The sequence below is a fragment of the Pseudopipra pipra genome, chromosome 2, assembly GCF_036250125.1.
Source record: "Pseudopipra pipra isolate bDixPip1 chromosome 2, bDixPip1.hap1, whole genome shotgun sequence".
NCBI lineage: Eukaryota > Metazoa > Chordata > Aves > Passeriformes > Pipridae > Pseudopipra > Pseudopipra pipra.
In genome coordinates this window covers 93,125,761-93,145,754 of record NC_087550.1, presented here as the reverse complement: position 1 = coordinate 93,145,754, position 19,994 = coordinate 93,125,761, and the positions used below count along the sequence as shown (strand labels likewise).

At 38.1% G+C, this 19,994-nt stretch overlaps 1 protein-coding gene across 12 annotated transcripts in view; it reads left to right on the top strand.

The window, feature by feature from the left end:
* MCF2L (MCF.2 cell line derived transforming sequence like) overlaps positions 1-19,994 on the top strand; it is a 150,375-nt gene that overhangs the window by 71,767 nt on the left and 58,614 nt on the right. For all 12 annotated transcript variants that reach the window (XR_010428523.1, XR_010428524.1, XM_064646477.1 and 9 more), the window contains exon 2: positions 11,756-11,839. Coding sequence is in view for 10 of the 12 variants with exons in the window: in XM_064646477.1 (XP_064502547.1) it covers positions 11,756-11,839 (84 nt within the window). In the remaining 2 variants the exon portion in view is untranslated. The remainder of the gene's footprint in view (positions 1-11,755; positions 11,840-19,994) is intronic.

Genomic DNA, 19,994 nt, shown 5'->3' with positions numbered 1-19,994 from the left:
GCCAAGGCTTGATTTTCATCTGTTGACTGCCACCAGTTCTTGTGGGCATGTTCGGTGTGTCAGAGATCACTCCTTTCTGGAGAATTGTTGAAAGATTTTGTGCTCAAAGTGGGCAAAAGGGTTGTCCTGTTCCCTGGCACTGTTCTTTCCTCTTCTTCTTGAGCACTCCATGAGATTTTTTTTTTTTTTGTCCCTACAGTCGGTAGAGGGGAGAGGTCTCAGATACCCGTCTTTCCACTGTCAACTCTCTGAAAACTTCCAAGGAAAACAATATCTTCCTGGAGAATTCTTTTTTCAGTTTGTGTCCAGGAGTGAGGATAGAGGGATGGCAAAAAGGATGTACAAACTGAAAAGAGAGAATGGGTCTGGAATATAGGCACAGGACTTGAGTCTCTGTTTTGCTTAAAGACTATGCAGGTAGTTGTGAACAGCGTTGGTTCTGGTTTTCAGCATCCAAATGCAGTTGTGAGCACCTCCTGTCTTGTAGGTACAATACAAGACTAAAAAGTCTCTAACACATTCTGGCTGTTGCACAAGTGGGGTGTGGGAGCCAGCACTGCCTATCTGTGACCATGGATCCCAAGGAGTTAACAGGCAGTCTCCAAGGCACAGGATTTTATGGAGGATCTGTCGTGGAGGTTCTGCTGGATTTTGTTGTCAGTAGGAAAGAGGATGACTTGGAGTCCTAGCAGAGATCTTCTATGTGTGCTTGTAATTAAAGGGAGTTCTTAAAATCTGGCTATCACAGCCTTATTTGCAATGAAGATGGATGCCTTTCATCTGCTGGAGTCAAGTGCAGCACATGCAAGTTGCATGTTAGGGAACGAAGGTTGCAGTGGATGGATCGTCATGTCATTTGCTACATCTTGGTGTTAAGAACAAGCTTTATCTGAAAGGAGGAAAGCAAGGCAGGTCAGTACTGTGCTTGTTTGCCCACGAGACAGGTATGATGTGATATTTTCAGAGCTATAGAACTGCAGCAGGAAAGGGATCTGCTCATGCCTAGGCTTCGCGAACGAAGATTTGGGATGGGATCTGCTACTAGGTGATAGTTTTGCGTCCTGAGAACCTGTTAGTTGTTAACATGGGACCGTTCTGGTGGGTTCTGAACAGTTCTCAGGAAATAAATTATTGGCTGGAGTTGTTTTTTTTTTAGAAAGCAGAACTAGGGATATTTCCCCTTTTGCTTGGAAAAGCTATTACCTAAGCCATTTTTTTATTTTAATTTTGTTTTTCAGAAAATTGATATACAACTATAATATATAGTTGTAGACAGACTTTATTAGCCTGAGATTCAGCAAATGTGTCAACATAACCAAATTTTACACTATATTCTATATTCATTTTTGAAGTCAACATATTGAATTATTTTGCAATTTAGTTTGTATGTGATCATTTGTTGTAAGGCCATGATATCTATGTTGGAAGTTTCTATTTTCTTTCCGGGATTGTGAGGTAGGCCTAGGGAGTTCTCACTAGGGAATTCCTTCAGCATCACAGGAAAATTTAGGTTGGAAGGGACCTCTGGATGCCACTTAGTTCCCACTCTGGCTTCAAGCAAGTTTAAAGCTAAGAAGTTTCTCAGAAACTTGTCCGAGTGTTGTATATCTCCAAGAGGAGGTCACTCAGCCTGACGGGGCAGCCTGTTGTAGTGCTTGGCTCTTCTCATGGTCTATTTTTTTGACTTGTATTCAGCTGGAATTTACAATGTTGCACTGTCTGGCTGTTGCCTCTCATCCCTTTGCTGCGCAAAGTTTCAGTAAAGACATTCACTCCTTTCTAATAAGTGTTAGTGTCCTTTAAAAACTAAAATGAACACTCCAAACTTGTATAGAGCACCTCAGTGATGTCATTGAAACCTGGTGCTCACTGGCACCTAGGCACAGGTATTTTAAAAGTAAACCACCATCTTAAAACTGATGATGTGACTTTTTTTGTTCATTTGTTTTTTTAAGCCTGCCTTCAATGTCTAAGGAGCAGGCTATCCAGTGAGGTCAAATGGGACTCCAGATGAGAACCCACCACTGGGGAAGTTCAAGGTCTAAGTTTGCACTTCAGCCTCTTTCCTGCACATGATGTATGAGAGGTTCAAAATGAAGGAGCCATATGTTTTTTTTCTTCAACTGCTTTTATAGATGCTGTGTCTCAGGCACTTCTCTAAGCATCAGATATTCAGAACTTTTTTCATTTACATTGCTTTTCTCTGCAAAATGCAGCCCTATTGCATTTCTGTTTTGTGCAGAAGACTCAAAGCCTTTGAAAATGGAAAAGCAGTCATTCATATTGCCTTTTGAAGATCTTGTCTTTTATAAACCTTCATTCCACAAAGCCTGTGGAATTGCAGCAAACTAAGTTCAGCTTCACTATACTTAGACTTGTTTCCTGCTTTGCGCTTAGTTAGGTGAGAGAAATTATGTAGGTCATCTAATTCAGAGTAAGTGATGTATTTATTAACTTCTCAGTTTGAACATGACAGGGTTTTGTTTGTTTTAAGTTCTGGCAAGGATTTCACATATCACTTGAGGCAATTGATGGACCACAGTTTCTCTTAACAAGGAGCAAATTGTTACCTTTTTAATATGTATCTACTTTGTACTTTGCACACACAGAATAAGGAATTTTTTGTTGCTGTTTCAGGAATCTGAAGTAGTTTCTCTGTATGCACAAAAGGGCAGATTTTTTTAAGAGAAAACTATCAATCTTTGGACTTGAAATTCTAGCAAAACAGCCTCTCAAATTAGAGGTAACATCCAGTTACACTGTAACAATTACAGAAGTTTTTTTGTTGCAGACGAAACACTGAAGTAAGTTCAAGAAATTATATCTTCATTGATTTGGTTTGCACAGTTTCCATCAAAAATAGCTTTTTGCTAACAAGTGCAGAGTTTTATTTAGGAGACCTTGATTAATCATTACAGACATGTGTCAAATTCTCAAATTGGAAAATGAATAGAGGCTTCATTTGAGACGTAAAAGAGGTGAAAATGGGGGTCTATAAAGCAAAGGAGTGGAGACTCCTTTCAAACTTCTTGCACACTGCCTGCGAAACACTGCATGTGAGCAGCAAAGCTCGCTGTATTGCACTAAAGGATTCTTTAGCTGCCCATGCAAAATACTGAACCATGTCCTGCCTCTGTGCTACATGAAACAGTTAATACTAGCAGTGGTTTAGAAAGACATGATGGGTTTCATATTTTTAGTGGCATTAGGCAGTAAGCCACAGTGCTTCAAGGGCTGCTTCATTAACAATTCTGTCGTCTGTGTGGTAAGTGGGGTAGCCAGTTTGGTTACGAACTCAGCAACCTCTTCTTTCTAAGTCACCTGTAGTCAGAGTCGAAAATACTGGGAAATTTATTAGCAGCTGCAAGTAAATGTCTTAGCTGAAAACTACTATACAGCTCTAAATAAGCCACTTAGTGAACACTTAGCCCTTCCTTCTCTCTCACACCCATGAAGTGCTTTGCATCCCCTCTCAAAACATAAGTTTATAAATGTACAGTTGCATGAAAAACTGTGCTTGTGTCAGAGTACCATAAAATATATTGTTAGAAGTGATTATAGCCCTCCTCTATGTCGTTGAAATTATAAAATTCAGGAAAAATCTTTTTACAAGAGCCTGCAGTGACAGGACAAGAAGTACCAGTTCTAAACTGAAAGAGGGCAGGTTTAGCTTGGGCATAAAGAGAAAATATTTTTCTACATTGAGGATGGTGAGGCACTGGAACAGGTTGCCAGGAGAAGTTGTGAAAGGCCCATCCCTGGAAATGTTCAAGGTTAGATTGGATGGGGCTTTGAGCAACATGATCTAGTGGAAGGTGTCCCTGTCTACAGCAGGAGGTTTGGAACTAGATGGTCTTTGTAGGTCTCTTCCAACCCAACCCTTTCTGTGACAACCTGACAATTGTTAGCACTGCTATAATTTATCTCCAGAATAGATGTGTATAATAAGCAATTAGATTTTACCACTTTGCTGTTTTATTAAAGTGTTTGGTTTTTTCCAAATAAAGAGTAAAACACTCATTGTTTAAAATCTTATCTTGCTTCCAAAAGAGCACACAAAAGTAGCATTCTGTTTAATAGTATTGCCAGGTATTCATGCAGCTGCTCCTGTGCATGTTGACTTTTCAGTTAAAGCTTTGGGACCTGCTTTGAGATACATTACTTTTCTGCAGAGGAGGAGTTGAAAGCAGGTAATTTTGATGGAGACAAATCTTTGGGTTGGTTGCCTCAAAATATATCCACTTTAACTTATGTGTTTAAGCTGAGTGATTGCATCACTAGTTTTTAAGGCTCGCTGAAGATGAATTCTTTAATTTACATGTGGCTCTTCTATTCAGAGTGGATCTTTCCATTTTCTGTATTAGTAAAGCTTCCTCTTCTTTGCAAGGCTTTAGTACTTAGAAACCAAAATTCCTGTAATAATTTTCTCAGAGCATTAAATCTCATTAAATGCAGCTGGCAAAATCTAACCTTTTTGTTATTTCATGGAGGCTTGCTTGCTAAAGTACCAAGTGAGACACATCTGGGTCATTTGCCTTCTTATCGCTTGAGTGCTGGCTAGGGGAACATTCTCTGCTGTTCAGTCTTTATCTAATATTTCTCCGTTAAAAAAAATCTTTGCTTTTTGCAAAATCTGCTGCTTGTAGGTGACTAAGTATATCTAATACTGTAGAAATATTTTTATACCATACACTCAGCATGATTTGCAGTATTAAGGAGTTAATAATGCTGCAGTTCTGGCAATATTTAAGCAATATTCTTAGCAGTCTGAAACTATTCTGAAATAACAGAAAAGGGTTTACCAGCAGGCTTGGCTTTCTTCAGGACATCCTGGAAAAAAGATGAGAGCAATATTGTTGTTTGCCATACACACCAGATTAATTTATATGTTTGGGTAGTAAGTACATCTGACAGTGTCACTGCCCTTTAAGGCCTTTTGGTGGCTAATAAAAATTTATTATATAATATGGCTGTGTGGCATGATTCTAAGTTCCTCTTCCTTCTCATTTTGGGAAGGGAGTAATTATTATCACTTACTATAGCACAAAGAATGTGTTTCTCGCCAAAACAGACTAAGTGCACTTAAGCACATATGGACCAAAAGCATGGCAAAAAAGATTAAATGCTGTACCTGGTAACACTTTCAGATTTCTTGCAAAATTGCAGCAACACCATCACCACTCCCACTCCTTCCTTTTATCTTACTTTAAGTTTTCTTCAAGAACAAAGAAATACTATGTCTTGTTGTTGATCCCTAGATTGACTTCCTAATTATTACATCATTTTCTTCTAGTTACAGATTAGCTAGTGTTTAATCACTCTTGGAAGCCATAACCAAACTTAAAGCTGATCCCTGCCAAGCTGTGAGACTACAGAGTTCATGTGTCAAGTAGGTGTGACTGATGAAGCAGAGGAGGAAGAAGCTGAAGTATTTGCCACTCATAATATCCTGTGAATACATCTATTACACGTGAAATAGAGGGCATTGTATTTCCTCTGATGTTTGTGCTTTGAGGTGATATTATTTAGGCAAAATAAGACAAAGAACTTGGTTGCCTTTTACAATAGGGGAGGTGTAAGAAGAAAGAGAAAAACAGGTACATACTTCGACATGCACGATAAGTGGTCTCCAAAAATTCTACATAAGAGTTTGAAAGAAACCAACATCTTGGTTAGCTCTCAGTGTGCTTTTGAGCAGGTATTTCATAATTTGAGTCAAGAAAATGGGAACTGTTATACCTTCTGTCATCTTGTGCCAGGCCAGCAACTGTGCATTTGCTGTACACCTCAAAATGGTTTTTTTTAAAGAAAGATCTGTTATTAATCTCCCTATCTGAAACCAAACCATCATCCTCATAGTTTTGTTGATTGTCCTGTGCCAAATCTCTAACTCTGTGATCTCAAGGAAGAAACAGGTGGATATTTTTTCTTTAACTGTGATTACACTAAGCAGAAATTGCCTGTGTAAAGCACGGGGTTTGACAGGCATCTGTATAATACAAACATGTTGGGGTTTGGCTTTTGTTATTTAACCCTTGACAAGTTCCTGCCCCATATTTAAATTCTGTAATTGCAGCCTTTTTGGACTAATTTACATGTCTTCTGGATAGTAGTTGTGTTCTTCAGGTGTGATTAACAAAGCAGAGTTATCAAGTTTCATTTCAATGAAATAATTTAAATATTACCAAAAGTTAGGAATTATGGCAAGTGCTGGAGAAATATCATGGAGTTTGTCAAAGGTCTGTCAGGGCGTCTGATGCACAAAACATTTAAAAACCACTCAAAAAATACATACCTGTGTCCACTGTGTATGGGCTTATAATACAGGGAACATCACTCCTAAGGTTTTACATTTTCTTTGGCAGTATCACTTCCAAGTCTTGACTCAACTAGATCCTTACTTAACGTTGAAGATGCCTGGGATTCCACCGTAGCCTGTTGGAGCCTATTGGGTACATCGTGGTGCTGTTCTATGCACACGGGGGGAGTAGGCCATACAGTCCTAGAAAATTTACTGATGTTAGTAATGCTGCAGAAGTGGAACCTGTATAAAGCATGATTCTCTTAAAAGAAAAAGTATCTCAACTTGAGGATCTGTTCTATGTGGTAGGGCTCATAAGAGGAAATTGTCTTCTCTGACTAGAAGGGGAAATGGGAGATGTAACTTGACTGTAGGCTGTAAAGCTTTTACAAGTAAAGTTCTTACATAACTATATAATGCAAAAGGTTTATTGGACACTCAATGCCAAATGAAGCTGTTTGGAGCACTAGATTGTTCTATATCTATTTGTGCTAACAACTGGGATGCTGATGGAGAAAAAGAATTTGTATTTTCTGCTTGCTTGGGATATTTTAGCTCACCAGAAACAAACAAGTTGCCAGAGCACTGTTTTGCCTGGGTGATAACTTCCTTCACAACTACACTTCAGTAGAGAACTGTGTTTTGCATGCAAACTCCAGAAGTTTAATCACTCACTTTTCCTGGACCCTCCTTTTGATGACAAGGTAGTCAAATGAAATCGAAATGAACTCTTCCTGAAGGCATTTTGAAATGGTGAGGTTTCAAATCTTAGTTTATGAACACTTGTATAAATTCCCGTCATCAGCCCTGTGTGGCTAAAAATAGCACAAGGACCTGAGGAGCTCAGTCTGCAGCTGTTGTGCCTGAGCACACCTAGCACAGAGCTTGCAGGCATTGTCACTGATCAGCAACAATTTTTAAAATTCAGCTTTAAAGCTGTAAATCTCGTTCGGCATCTTGACTAGCTCATTAGTTTTACATGGCTTAGTGTGGAAGAGGGTTATCTGCACCAGCTCTGCTGCTCTGGCCCTTCCTCCTTTGGGGGCTACACAAAGGAGCTGACTGTTAGTGATGGTGGTCGGGGGACAAAGATGAAGAGGGAAAAATGAGGAAATGAAAGGTTTGCCTTGGGGCTGAGAGAGATGAAGGGACTGCTCTGAAAGTCATTATCTTGCATTTATAATTACCAGATGGGAGGGTGGTTAAAGAAGAGATTTTTCAAATTAAGATCCCCTTTATAAAACTCTTTGAGTGAGTAGGCTGTTCCAGAGCAGAAGCAAAATAAAACTGTTTGAGAAAAATACATTTCTTCAATTTAAGGCATGAATTTCATAGAGAAGCCATAGACATGTTTTCATGACAATCTTGCTGACTTAGCTAGAAAGAGGAGGAGGAGCAAAAATTATTTTCATTTTGCTTTCTGGTGTGCTACTGGAATCTGTGCTGAAAGATGTAACTGTGTCCGGATGTGTACAAATAGGTTGCCTTTCAAGATAGTATAAAGTAATGGCCATAGAATTTCCTGCAGAACTACTTAAAGGCTGGTGTAATTCCAGCTGGCACACTGGGAATTGGATTAAACCATTACAGGAGGCTCACAAGTCATGTCCAGAGTCTTCCTTCTGTGCCATGCAGGTACAGTCAGTTTAGACTCTCCTCCAGCATTGTCTTCTGTGAAAATGGGTTTGCTTTGGCGTGTCAGACAAACTCCAAATGATGACGAGTTTCAGTTTGATCGGAAAAGAAAGAGGAGCCTTTTGCCAATAAGGGAAATTCTTGACTTGAGTGACATTGATCGTTTTCTCAGATCCAGGTTTCTTCAGGGCTTACAAGGTAATTCAAGCACAAGTTATCTTTGTGCCCTCATGCTTAAATCTGTCATCCTGCTTCATTTGAAATGCAGTCAGGTGCCTCTGACTGCATTTCAGGGATGGGGTCAGGCCCCTCTAAGCCATCATCCTCTATCATGGAGACAGAACTATTAAAGCAATATTTAAAATTGAATTAAAAGATTATATATCTGTAAGATTGAGGTTCACATTTTTAGAGAGACTTTTTCGTAATAAGAACCATATATTTAACTGATTCCTTTATGTTAGTAAGATGACACTCCCGTCCTGTCTTACACTCATAATTCAAATACTAATGTGGGTTTTTTAAAGAACCTCTAGTTGTTGGCTTAGAAAAAAATCTTTGGGCATTTCCAGCTATTGTATGTGCTTATTTAGAAAAAAACAGTGATAATAAAAAAGCAGTAGTAACTTTAGAAAACCTTATTTTCCTCTTCATTACCACACACAATACCAGATGCACTATAAATCCTGGGGGCTTTCTTTTAAGCAAGCAAGTCTGGCAAGCTCTTTAAATGAGCTCCTCAAGAAAGACTGGATGTTCTGGCATGATTTGATATGAGCAACTTTTTTCAGCTATGGATTTTGGATACAGTAAAACAGGCAGACTCTTAAGTCTCTGCTTTGAAAAAAAATACGTAAAGCAGTAAAGATAGAACAGGGAAAATAATGGGCTGTGCAAATCTTAATCCATCCAAGTGGAAGTGGAGTTTGACCCTATAAAAATTTCTTAGAAAACAGGGAACAGATTTTCAGTAATTCTGTATTTTAATGTGGACTTAATTAACTCTGCAAAAATGGAAATTGTCCCTAAAGAATGTAGCAGGTGGCAAGTTCTCTATTTAAAGAATACTTCCAAGAAATTATTTTCCCCAAAGGCCACTACTGTAAGGAGCATTTGCCCTCACAGTCTGTTTAGTATGTGTGCCTTTTGTTGCCTTATCCAGTTAAAGAAATAGCATATTCAAGTAATCATGGACAGCCTTAAAGTAAAATCAGATTAAACCCCAAACAAACTGTGATGAGCTCTCTTTTCTAGAGGAATGCTAAATGTGAAGGAAATTATGCAGAGCAGTGAGTTTTTACAATAGCATCTTCTCTGAAGGAAAACAAGGTATTTAAAAGGGATTTATGGCTAAATCTACGGGCAGTGATACTGGGTTCAAGTGTATCCAGTTGAGCTGCTGGATGTGACCTGTTTGGCAATTCCAAGAGCTGCATTTTCTTGCTCTTTTTTTGCCTTCCCCCCCCTTTTTTTTTTTCCTCCTTTTTTTTTTTGGTGCTGCTATTTTCAATCACAGTTGTTTCAAATTATTGAAAATCAGCTCTGATCTTAATGCATACTTAGCTTTTAGAAGTATGTTGTGAAACTGAATCAGCAAGAGCAAGACGAGATGTGCTTTGGTGGAGGAGAGCACAGCAGGAAGGGATTCTGGAGGTTTGCTGTCTGTAAACAGTCACATTGTGCTGCTCCTCCAGTTGCAAATAGACAGGCTCCTAAATTTGAGTCAAAACTGAGTTTAAAACCAGGAGAAGGAAAATACTATCTTTTCAGTGAAGCACTATTTGACCACAAGGTTATGGGGCTTACCTGTGTGGGTTGCAAAAGCTGCTTTTCCTATCAGAGGGAACACTGGGGCAATCAAATCTAGACTCCATCTTCCACATGGCACAAGTCAGGATTGCAGTGGGATTGATCACATGGATACATGAGGAAATAGTGATCAATACGTATCTGGGAAACACAGAGTTTCTCTTTCTTAAGAATGTTTTGCCTGCTTGAATGTTGTCTGTCATATATGTACTTATGCAAAACACAACTACTTTATTACATGCTTAGAGTGCAATACTATGCAATAATAAAAATTATTTCTGCCTATAACTTTAGGCAGGATGACATATTGCAGAGTGATTACATTATTTTCCCTTTTCCCAACTCCCACCAAAATATAGGCATTGATCCTGTAGTAGTTTATATTCAGGTAAATGGGTCCACCTGCAGGCACTGGTTTGCAGAATCAATTTCTTAAACACTGCTGCAGGAGGGTTCCTTATATTATAAAGCATGGACAACAAAAAGAAAATTGGAATTCTTTTTTCTTTGGGGTAGTGTGTTGTTCCTCTTCTGGGAATTACTTGGCCATCTGAGATTGGACTTTTGAAAGATCTATGTTCAGTGTTCTCATCAAAACGTTAAGATGATGACATAACTGAACGTCTGGGCGAAATATGTCTTGCCAGTTAAACATATCCACTTATGAATTTGACAGCATGGTATGCAGAGGTCTTCTGATCAGGCAGCAGTTCACCGGATGCAGAAAAATAGCCCTGATCAGTGTGTGACCTTGAAAGTGGTCACGGGTCTTCCTCTGCCTGACTGGACGACAGAAAACAGAGAAGTTCTGTTTCACAGTATAAGTTGTTGCTTATCTGGAAGAAGTAACTGAAAGTGGCTTTTTTGCTGTTCTCAAATAATTGCAGTTCTTAGAATTTTATATATATGAGAATCACTTATAGAAGTGAGTGTCTGTCTGCTCACAATCTACCATTTGAAAGATCTCAATGAAAACAAGTCCCTTCCTTGAGGGTCAGAGCTCTACTTCAGCTTGTATTTCAATGCAGATGACACTTATCCTTACATCAGTTTTGGGTTTTACTTACTTTTCCTGTGCATATTCACAGCTTTGAGTGTCAGATTGGAGACTATTGTAATGGCATTTCAATGTATATTAAAACCCGAAACTTCAATGCCAATACAATGTCAGATTAAAAGAAATGTTGAAAATCGAATAATGAAAAGGCTGTGTTATCTCTTTACTACTTTTCAATGAGGCTAAAAATGTAGAATAATTATTTTTTAGGAATTGCAAAAGAGTAAAACTTTCTGTTTCTTTGTAAAAATAATGACATTAGAGTTTAATGAATGAGGCAACTCTTGTCATGCAGTCTTTATTGCGATCAGCAAAACTCAGGTTTCTACTTGACCTCTGGAAATATGCTGTGGGAAATGCTGCTGCTTAAACACTGTGGCAGAAAATCAAGGATCAGGAAAGCAGTATGGTTGTCATTAAGCTGAAGTGCAAGGGCTGAGATAAAAGCTTAAGCATTGCTTTTCAGTGTTGAGGCAGAATGTGTGTGTGTTTTCAATGTGAGGATGTGCTTTCAAGCCTGTTCTACCTATCTTATTAAAAGCTGTTTTCTTGGGGTATTTGAACACTAGACAACAGGCTAGAGGGATCATAAGTTTCTTGGTTTTGCATGAGATGAGAAGATTTTAATAAAAATTGAATTTTATGTGTAAACCCCTCACTGTTTAAAGTCATTCCTGAGGAATAATAGCTCTACAGTGTTTGATTCACTGACAGTCCTGTATTGCTTCTGAATGTCAGTAAATCTACATTACTCTTTTATCAGTATGCTGTTCAAAGTGCTTGTCTTTGGCAAACACTTGAAAGAATCCAAAGATTTTCACATATTTTTCAAAACTTGGACAGTTTTCTGGGTGTTCGTGTTCTAAGGGTGATTATTTTTTAATGTCTGCTGTGAAATTTTGAAATTTTACATAAAATGACTTTGCAATGCAAATTTTTTTTTCTCTCCACAGATGAAATCATGCATCAGGACATCATTCCCCTCTATGCTGCAGATATTCAAGACCAATTAAAGAAACAGTTTGCTTATCTGTCAGGTAGGATTATGGTGTTCCCTCCTATTGACATTGCTTAGACGTACTGTTTAGCCTGTTGTGCTTTCTGTCTCTGAGATCTCTTATATGAGAAATTAATATTTAATGAGTAAATCAAAATTCAGACTATCAAGACTTGTCTTTTAAGGATTTATGAAGAGATTTTTTTAGAAGTATAATATAAATTTTCAAATTACAGTTAATTTTCCAGTTAACTGGAGATTGCAACGTGGATATGCTGGTGGTTGCTATGGTCTTGCAGTCCTCAGCTCACAGCCCCAGCTGCTACTGGCTCTGCTATCATGCTTGATACTGAAGCCCAAGCTGACACCTTAGTCTTGGCCAAAGTGGTGGAGTGAGCACCACAACACCATGTTCCTCTGCAGCCTCAGTGTTGGGGTCAGACATGTGCATCAGATTCTGGACAAGATTTTTGGCTTGGTATTGCTAACTGCCTTCTGCAAAGGAACCTGCTTTTAGGTGTAAAGCCATCTCTAAAAGCAGCACAGCCATGTTCCCACAGCACAAGGAGTCTTTGCCCCTGGATAACCTGTGCCAGGTAGGTGATGGGGGTCTGTGTTTGTGCCATGCAAGTGTTGATTGCTGAGCTTGGCCCATTTCCATGCTGAGACTGTGGCTGGCTGATACTGGGCAAAGGGAGATAATGCCTTTGCTCACTGATCAGGTCTTTGATCAGGCTGTGTGGAAGGTGTCTGATGTGCTTCTGAGTTTGTTCTCCTGTCTTCCTGCCTGTCAAGCTCTGGCAGGTGTGCAGCAGCAAACTTGCTGGAGTTCCAACCCTGCCCTCCCGCCAAGACATGGAAAGTGGCTTTGCAGGGCCACTCTGTATCCTTCAGCATAAAGGAGATTTACCTCTCTGGGCTGAAGCTGGACTCTGTAACTGTCCTCTCTCTCTTTGAATCCCTCCCTGCATCAAATCAAGAGGCACACAGCAATGAAGTAATGTACTGCTTTGCTTGGCAAAAGCTCGTTGAATCTTCTTGTACTCGTAATTAGCTATTAATTATGATTTATTTCTGCCCCACAAACTAAACTAGGTGTGGGTCTGTGGTAGTGACTGTTTTCTATGGGGAGGTAAGAATATTTTGTTTATGGAGTTGGCTGTTCATGCTCCATTTGAGATGACAGCATTTAGTCTACTATTCTTCTCTGATGGTTTATCTTTTTGACATCCAAGCTCTTCCTTCTTATCCAAGGGCAAAAACTGTCTTGTAATAGTGTTATGCAAGAATCAGCCTATCTAGGAAACTGTAAACAGGGTTTATATTTTGCCTCTCTGAAGTGAAGGGGGAAACTGGTGCCTACAGTAGATGAGTTGTTGAGTTCACAAAAACACAAGTGTCTTCAGCACTCATTAAATCTTCCATGCAGTGGAGCTTAGTAAGTTCCTCACTCTATTTTCTTCTATTTAATTCATACTCAGTCTGTTAGAAGTCTGTTTTCTTTGCCTGAAATAGTAGGACAGCTGCATTACTGTACATTACATTCTCTGTTATATTTTATTATTCTTGGGCAAGTTGACCATTAGGCATTTTCATTTCACTTTGGACTCCACTTCTTTTACCCTAATGTTCTCCTTCAGGACACTAACAGTTAGTTCTCTGTGCTGTACCATATAGTGGTGTTACAGGTTCTGTGAATGAAGGAACACAGACAATATTTTGATACTTGATTTATGTACATTTTGCTTGTTGTTGCAATTGTGCTTACGAGTGTCTTTGCTCTAATGCCACTTAAGACATTTAAAGTGTCTTAAGACATTTTAAGACATTCCCACAGAATGGGGCATTTTTGCTTATTACTAAACTGCCTTCGAAACAGAATCTTAGGACATGGCATAAAACTCATTTAAAATGAAAATCCGTGGATTATGAATGCCTTTGGTGGATAGCATCTTTGCAGTTATTGGTGAATGTCTTAGATGCGTTTCTGATTTTACTTGTTGGCTTTTCAACAGCAAGGCAACATGTACCTGAGAATTGCTTTAGTTTCTCTAATAGGATGTATCTGGGTCTCATGGGACACTTGCTTGAATGGTAAATGAAACCTAGTCTGCTTCTGTGCCTAAAGGCTGTAGCCCTTCCCAAGCTATTTTCTGTGTATTGTTCAAAGGCGGGGTCACTTCTTACTTTTGTCCCTCATTCTCCTGGATTGTAATGGAAATGCTGCAGCGACATCCAAATTAGACTTGAAATGAAACAAATTAAAGCAAAAACTTATGTTAATGCTTCAGTTTGTCAGTAAATACAGCAAAGTGCCATGAAATCAAGGTGCTAGCTAACTCCTGCAGACTAGTTTTCTCAGCTGTGAGTATGCAGTCATGTGTTCAGCTTAATGCTAATGGAGGGGTGGGCTGTGGGTGAGGTTTTTATTCACACAGCAAATTTATAAACCACGAAGTTAATATTTTACCTCAGACACAGCTGTTTACTTTTCGCCTTGGAGTTTTTTCTTTCTGTGGAACAAGGTCCTTATTTTTGCTAGAATTGTTACTCTCTTTTGTTGTTTTGCTTATTAAGTGTCCTCGCTATGTGGTTCACTGTTTCACCTCTCTCACCATTTTACTCCTTTAGTTACTACTTGTGCAACCACTTTTTCTTCTGCATTGAAAAGGGTCTTCTGCCTTTTTTGTTTTTTGTTTGTTCGCTTTTGGGTTTTATCCCATGAAGGACATTATAAGGACCACTTAAAAGTCTCTGGAAAATGTATTCCTTATGTATTCAGTACAGTCTTTCATTCACGTTTTATACTTTCTTTCATAAGTTTTTTTTTTTTCTCTTTCCATGACTGTAAAGTTGCTGGGTGACTTTCATACCCACCCAACCTTTTGTCTATCTGCCATTGCAGTGTGCAGGTGTATTAAAATAATTGTGGATGAAGAGCATGCAGACAGGTGTGTATGTTGATATGCATCTTAAACATTCAAGTTATGTGATGTGCAAATAAGAGACTCTTGGCCGCCATAAGTGCTGAACCAGTTATTTCAGCTCACTTCCCTTTGAATGCCTCTTTATGCATTGAACAACTTCAAAGTATTTCAATTAAAGGAAATAGAAATATGATTTCATACTATTTGCATTTTTGTTTATTGATTCCTAATTGTTTTTTCTGCCTTTGAAAAAGTTAGCATTGGTACTAGCTTTCAAAATCCTTATATCTTTGGCTTACATACATATGTATATTTGTCATTCTAAACACTAAGGTTCTCACTCTCTGTAACTTTATTTACTTCACTGTGTTCTTGCTCTTCTCCGTGGAAATGATCTGTCAATACCTCACTGGTCAAACTGTTTCCACTGAAGTAGCTGCAGGTGCTGAGTCTGTAAAATTATATCTGAGAATTTCTGAGTCGATCCTGTACCACATACATGGTAACAGTTACTTAAAAATATCAACTTGATTTTTGTTGATGATGTAATATAGACACTATCTGTGTTGTGTATGGACAGTGGAAGAGGTACAGCTTAGCAGTTTTTCCCTTGCATGGGTGTAAGTTGAACTGTTGTTTTATATTCACTGTGCTAAACCCACTGTGGAGATTATATAAAAAAAAAAGTAGCAAAGAAAAACCGAAAAAAAAAAAGTAAATCCTTGGCTAAGAGAGCTCCAGTTCAAATATATTCAGGTACAAATTTAGTTACTGCAATCTGATTTCTAAGGCAGTATACTTGCTGCTGATCAGCCTGGGCAAAATGCAAAAACTTGTATACTTGTGAAATTATACAACTAAAACTTCTCTAATTTTAATAAATTCTTCTTGATTCTGTTTTTGTTTGCAAAGGATATTCTATGAAACTTTTATCCACTACCTCATTGAAGTCCACATGTAATTTCAAATACTCTGAGTACTCCACTTAAGTATATTATGAGATTAGAAAGGAGAAATTCTTTATCAGAAACACACAAACATAATAGATGAACTACCACAACAGTAAAGAAAAATCTAAAGTAAGCCTTTCTCTCATTCATGTGAGGACCTCACTTTTGACATGACTGCAAACAAGATTACTTTTAAGCTAGGTCTTTTGAACTAAAGTTGTAGATCTAAGCCATTTAACAAGGAAATGTTCTTTAATCATGTGTGTGCACATTGATAAACATAGACATCATATTTTTTTCTTACAGTCCAAATACTATTTCATTTGCATTATAGATTCAGGCCAGAAAACCTACCTCTTTTCTCTGTCATCTAATTATATCCAACTCCTTTACTTCCTTTTTGACCACTTTTGGTCAGAGTGCTTTTGAGAATACCTTTTCTTATGCAAACAGCAGCAAAATAGTTAGGGAAACATTACAAAATAATGTAATTATTTCATCTTTCCTGGAAGTCTGAGCAGTCTCTTTGCTGCTGCCAAATTTTGCTGGCCATACAGCAAAACGCAGACAACTAGTATATCTTTCATAGGATTGTGGGAAATGACTCTTTATGTGCACTTGTGTGTGAGGTTTTTAGCAGCTGTACAGTTCACAGAGTTTTTAATTTTCCCTGTCAATACCTTTCTAAATTGAGAAGAATGCTAATTATTTCTCACTTGAGATTGTTTTTAGATACCAGGTCACTAACATGCCTCTTGATTAGAATTTCTGTAAAATACTGTTGCAATTTCCTTGGCACTTCTCTATCACCCAACCTGCTTAATAAATAAAAGAAAAATGCAAAAGAGATGGCAACTGTGATGGGAAAAGTTATATGTAGCAGAATTTAAAGAATAAATGCTAAAGTACCTAGACTTAGGGTAAACTTTACCAGTCCCATCTTACAGTAGCACAGCTACTATTCCAAGGATAATTTTTCCATTCCTTTCATACACAAGACCACAATGCTCTGGGTCCACATAATTTTAACAGTTGGTGCTATTGTTGGTGCTAATTGTATTCAAAGGCTAGGAACATGAAGTGCTGTATACTAAGCACAGTTAAGTCATTTTGATGCCTGAACTGTGGACCTTGTACAATTCAACATGTTTTTAAAACGTGTTTCTCCAAAACACAGGTCTGTCTCTGTTGCAAAAACTGACCTTAGATTGAGAAGTGTAGATCTGTTTAGAAGAGCTCCACTTAACTGGAGGTTTACTAGAATTGTAGAGGTTTATCCACTGAAAAATTTCCGTTTTAGAGAGGTAGTTTGTGTTTTATTTGATACTAAATCTGTTGAAGAAGTTTCAGTTGAATAGGCTGCCAAAGTATAGGTGAGTTAAGAACAAAGTTTTCCTTTAATGAAGGCTCACAAAAGTAGGGTGGAAGCAGATCTGCTTAATTTAAAGTAGTGTGCTCTTTTTATTTTATTTAATTGCAGGCATAAGTTTCAGTACTCTTTACTTCTATGGTGTTTCCATTTTTAGACTGAAGAGTAATAATCCTCTCCCTTGCAGAATGTTTCTTATAGCTGCAAGTCTCAAGTAATTCTTGGGAATCATTTCAGGTAAGGTGTGTGTGGACTGATTGCACTTGCTTAAGGACTGATGCGTTCTCTTCTGCTCTTTTCTGTAAACAAAAGCTGACTCTCAAGTGACGTTTGTTTAATATTTTGAAATAATGCTGAATGTTTTCCAGCATTTTCATAGCATCACAGAATGGATTGAGTTGGAAGGAACCTTTAAATATCATCTAGTCTACCCCCCCTGCCATGGATAAGGACTTTACCTAGACCAGATTGCTCAAAGCTCCATCCAACCTGACATTTGAGCAGTCACAACAGTGTTTATAATTATTTAAACAAAAATAAGAGGGGTTTCAGAAATTCAGATTTAAAAAACCAAGAAAACCCTAAAATTAGACTAAGAAAATGCTCCCAATGCTCTCAGATACCTGGTTGTATACTTGGTTGTTAATAACACATAAAACTATTAAATTCCAATTGTATAGGTCAGTGTATCCCTGTTTAGGCCTAGAAATAGGAGAATGGGCTTGTGTGTGCCATTGTGGACAGAACTTGCCCAGCAAACAAGTTCAGGCTGTTCCACAGCTGTGGCTGGAATTTCAGGACTGTGAGCTACTGGGGAATGAGAAAGATGTGATTTTTTCAATGGTTATGAATGAGGTAATTAGACAGCCACTCTACCAACTGACCTGAATTTATTAAAATATTACAGTTAAATTACTGCTTTTTTGGATGATGATTAAAATTCCAGTCACTCATTTTAAAAATTACTCTGTAAAAATTGAATTATTTTCATTAGTTTTAGCACCCACAGAGTTCATCTCAGTTTACGTGTCCCTTTCTGTAATTGGTGTATATAGTTCTGAGATGCTGGATGGTTATATTGAAATTTTTGTCTTAAACCTCCATTTCAAGGAGGATGAGAGAAGTGAAATTGTTCATTTTTGTCACTTGAATGCTTTCCCTCTCACTAAAGCCTAAACCCAGCTTAGCTTCCTAAATTTTCCCTTTTATCCCCTCCCTCTAAATTCTGTGGCGTGATTTACTTCTGGGAGAAGACAAGAAAATCACGTTTTGCACAGCTGACTTAGGAATAAACTGTGTAATGTTGCTTTTGCAGAGGTGAAGCAAGAAAAAGTGATTCTAAATAAAGGAAAAAATAATTTCCATATTGCATTAGTTTCATTATAAAAATGAAGGACACTAAAAAGTGAACCTGCCTACTGCTTTTACTATTATTTAATATGTAGCATTTTTCCTTTGTTTCCCATGCCCTTTCTGTAGGTTGCTGTGACAAATGCTCGTTTGTAAGTAGGGACTGCTTTGCTAGAGTGACCTGTATTCCATTGATGGCCCTGTATTTAGTATTGCAATATAGAATGTGACTTTGATAGGTCAGAATTATTAAAGCTGAAATTTTACAGTATTTGTTATGTGTAGCACTTCAGGTCACTCTGCCCTAAACTCTTTTGAGCAGTGAGGATCTGATAAGGAAGAGTGGTTGAGCAGCATTTGAAGGTATATGTATGCTCAAGTGTCCCAGCAGGAAAACACTGGAGAAAGAGATAATCAGTGAACAACGATTTCTAAAGAGCACAAGGCCGGACAGAGTTGTCTCCACTCAAGATAACCACAGATGACTGTACTAGAAACTGAAAATTAATAGGCAGTGTCAAGGCAGGATGCCTCTGTTTGCCCTGGACAATCAGTGGTGGTCTGGGAACTTCCTGAAGGTCATGGTCCGGGCTTCTGCTTTTAGGACATGTCCTGCAAGTCTATTGTTGTTCTTCTTTTGTTTCATATATCCTATTTATAGAAATTATGTAGAACAAAGCCAGTAACCAATGGGGATACAGCAAATAATGTATAATTGTATCTAAAAATAGATATTCTAGAGAGAGCAGAACATCTCATGAGCAACAGAAATAATCATTATCATGCTTGAAAAATGTTTTTAATGAGAGAGAAAAATACTTAAGTCCTGAGAGCCTGGGCAGAACAAAAATAATAGAATCAAAATGGTTCTTAACTTATATTTTTGTTGCGAGCATTTGTGTAGCTAAAATTAGCTCCCTTGACATAATGTTGCCGTATTTAGATGTGTTGTAAAGGTCATGTTTGCAAATTTGTGATATTTGCATAATAGTTGCATTTTGTTGTTGTTTAAACACATCCAGAGTGCATTTACTCATGTATTTTGATTTCAAGTGCTTCACAGTGGCAGCACCATATTGCCTGTAAACTAGTAGAAGTCAGATTCACCACAAATTAACATAAGGATACTATTTGAGCTCTTCTAATTACTTATGGTTTGGAGGGAGGTTGTGGTTTCTTTTATCAAGCAAATCTGAGCTCAAATATTTCTCTTCCTGGTGAGGTTAGATGCAAAGGCACTGGGAGTGGGTTTGGGCCTTGTTGCTGGTTGTTTTTTGGGTTTTTTTAATCAAAACAGAATAGTATATAATCAAAACTGGCTGCATTTGTAGAAAAGGAGCCACGTGAAGCTGAGCATTAGCAAATAACAGTGTGAGTACTTTTCCTAGTGAGAAATACTGTCTGTGCTTACGTTCATCTCGGTACCAGCAGCCAGTCACACAGTACTTACAACAATCATTGTCATGGAGTTATCAAATTTTTCAGCTGCAAACTCCCATCCCTGCGGATATTAAATCCAAACAGAAGCAATCCAAGCAAAACCAGCAGAGTGCTACGAATGAAGTGAGTGCATAGATCCATACAAAGTCACAGCCCCAA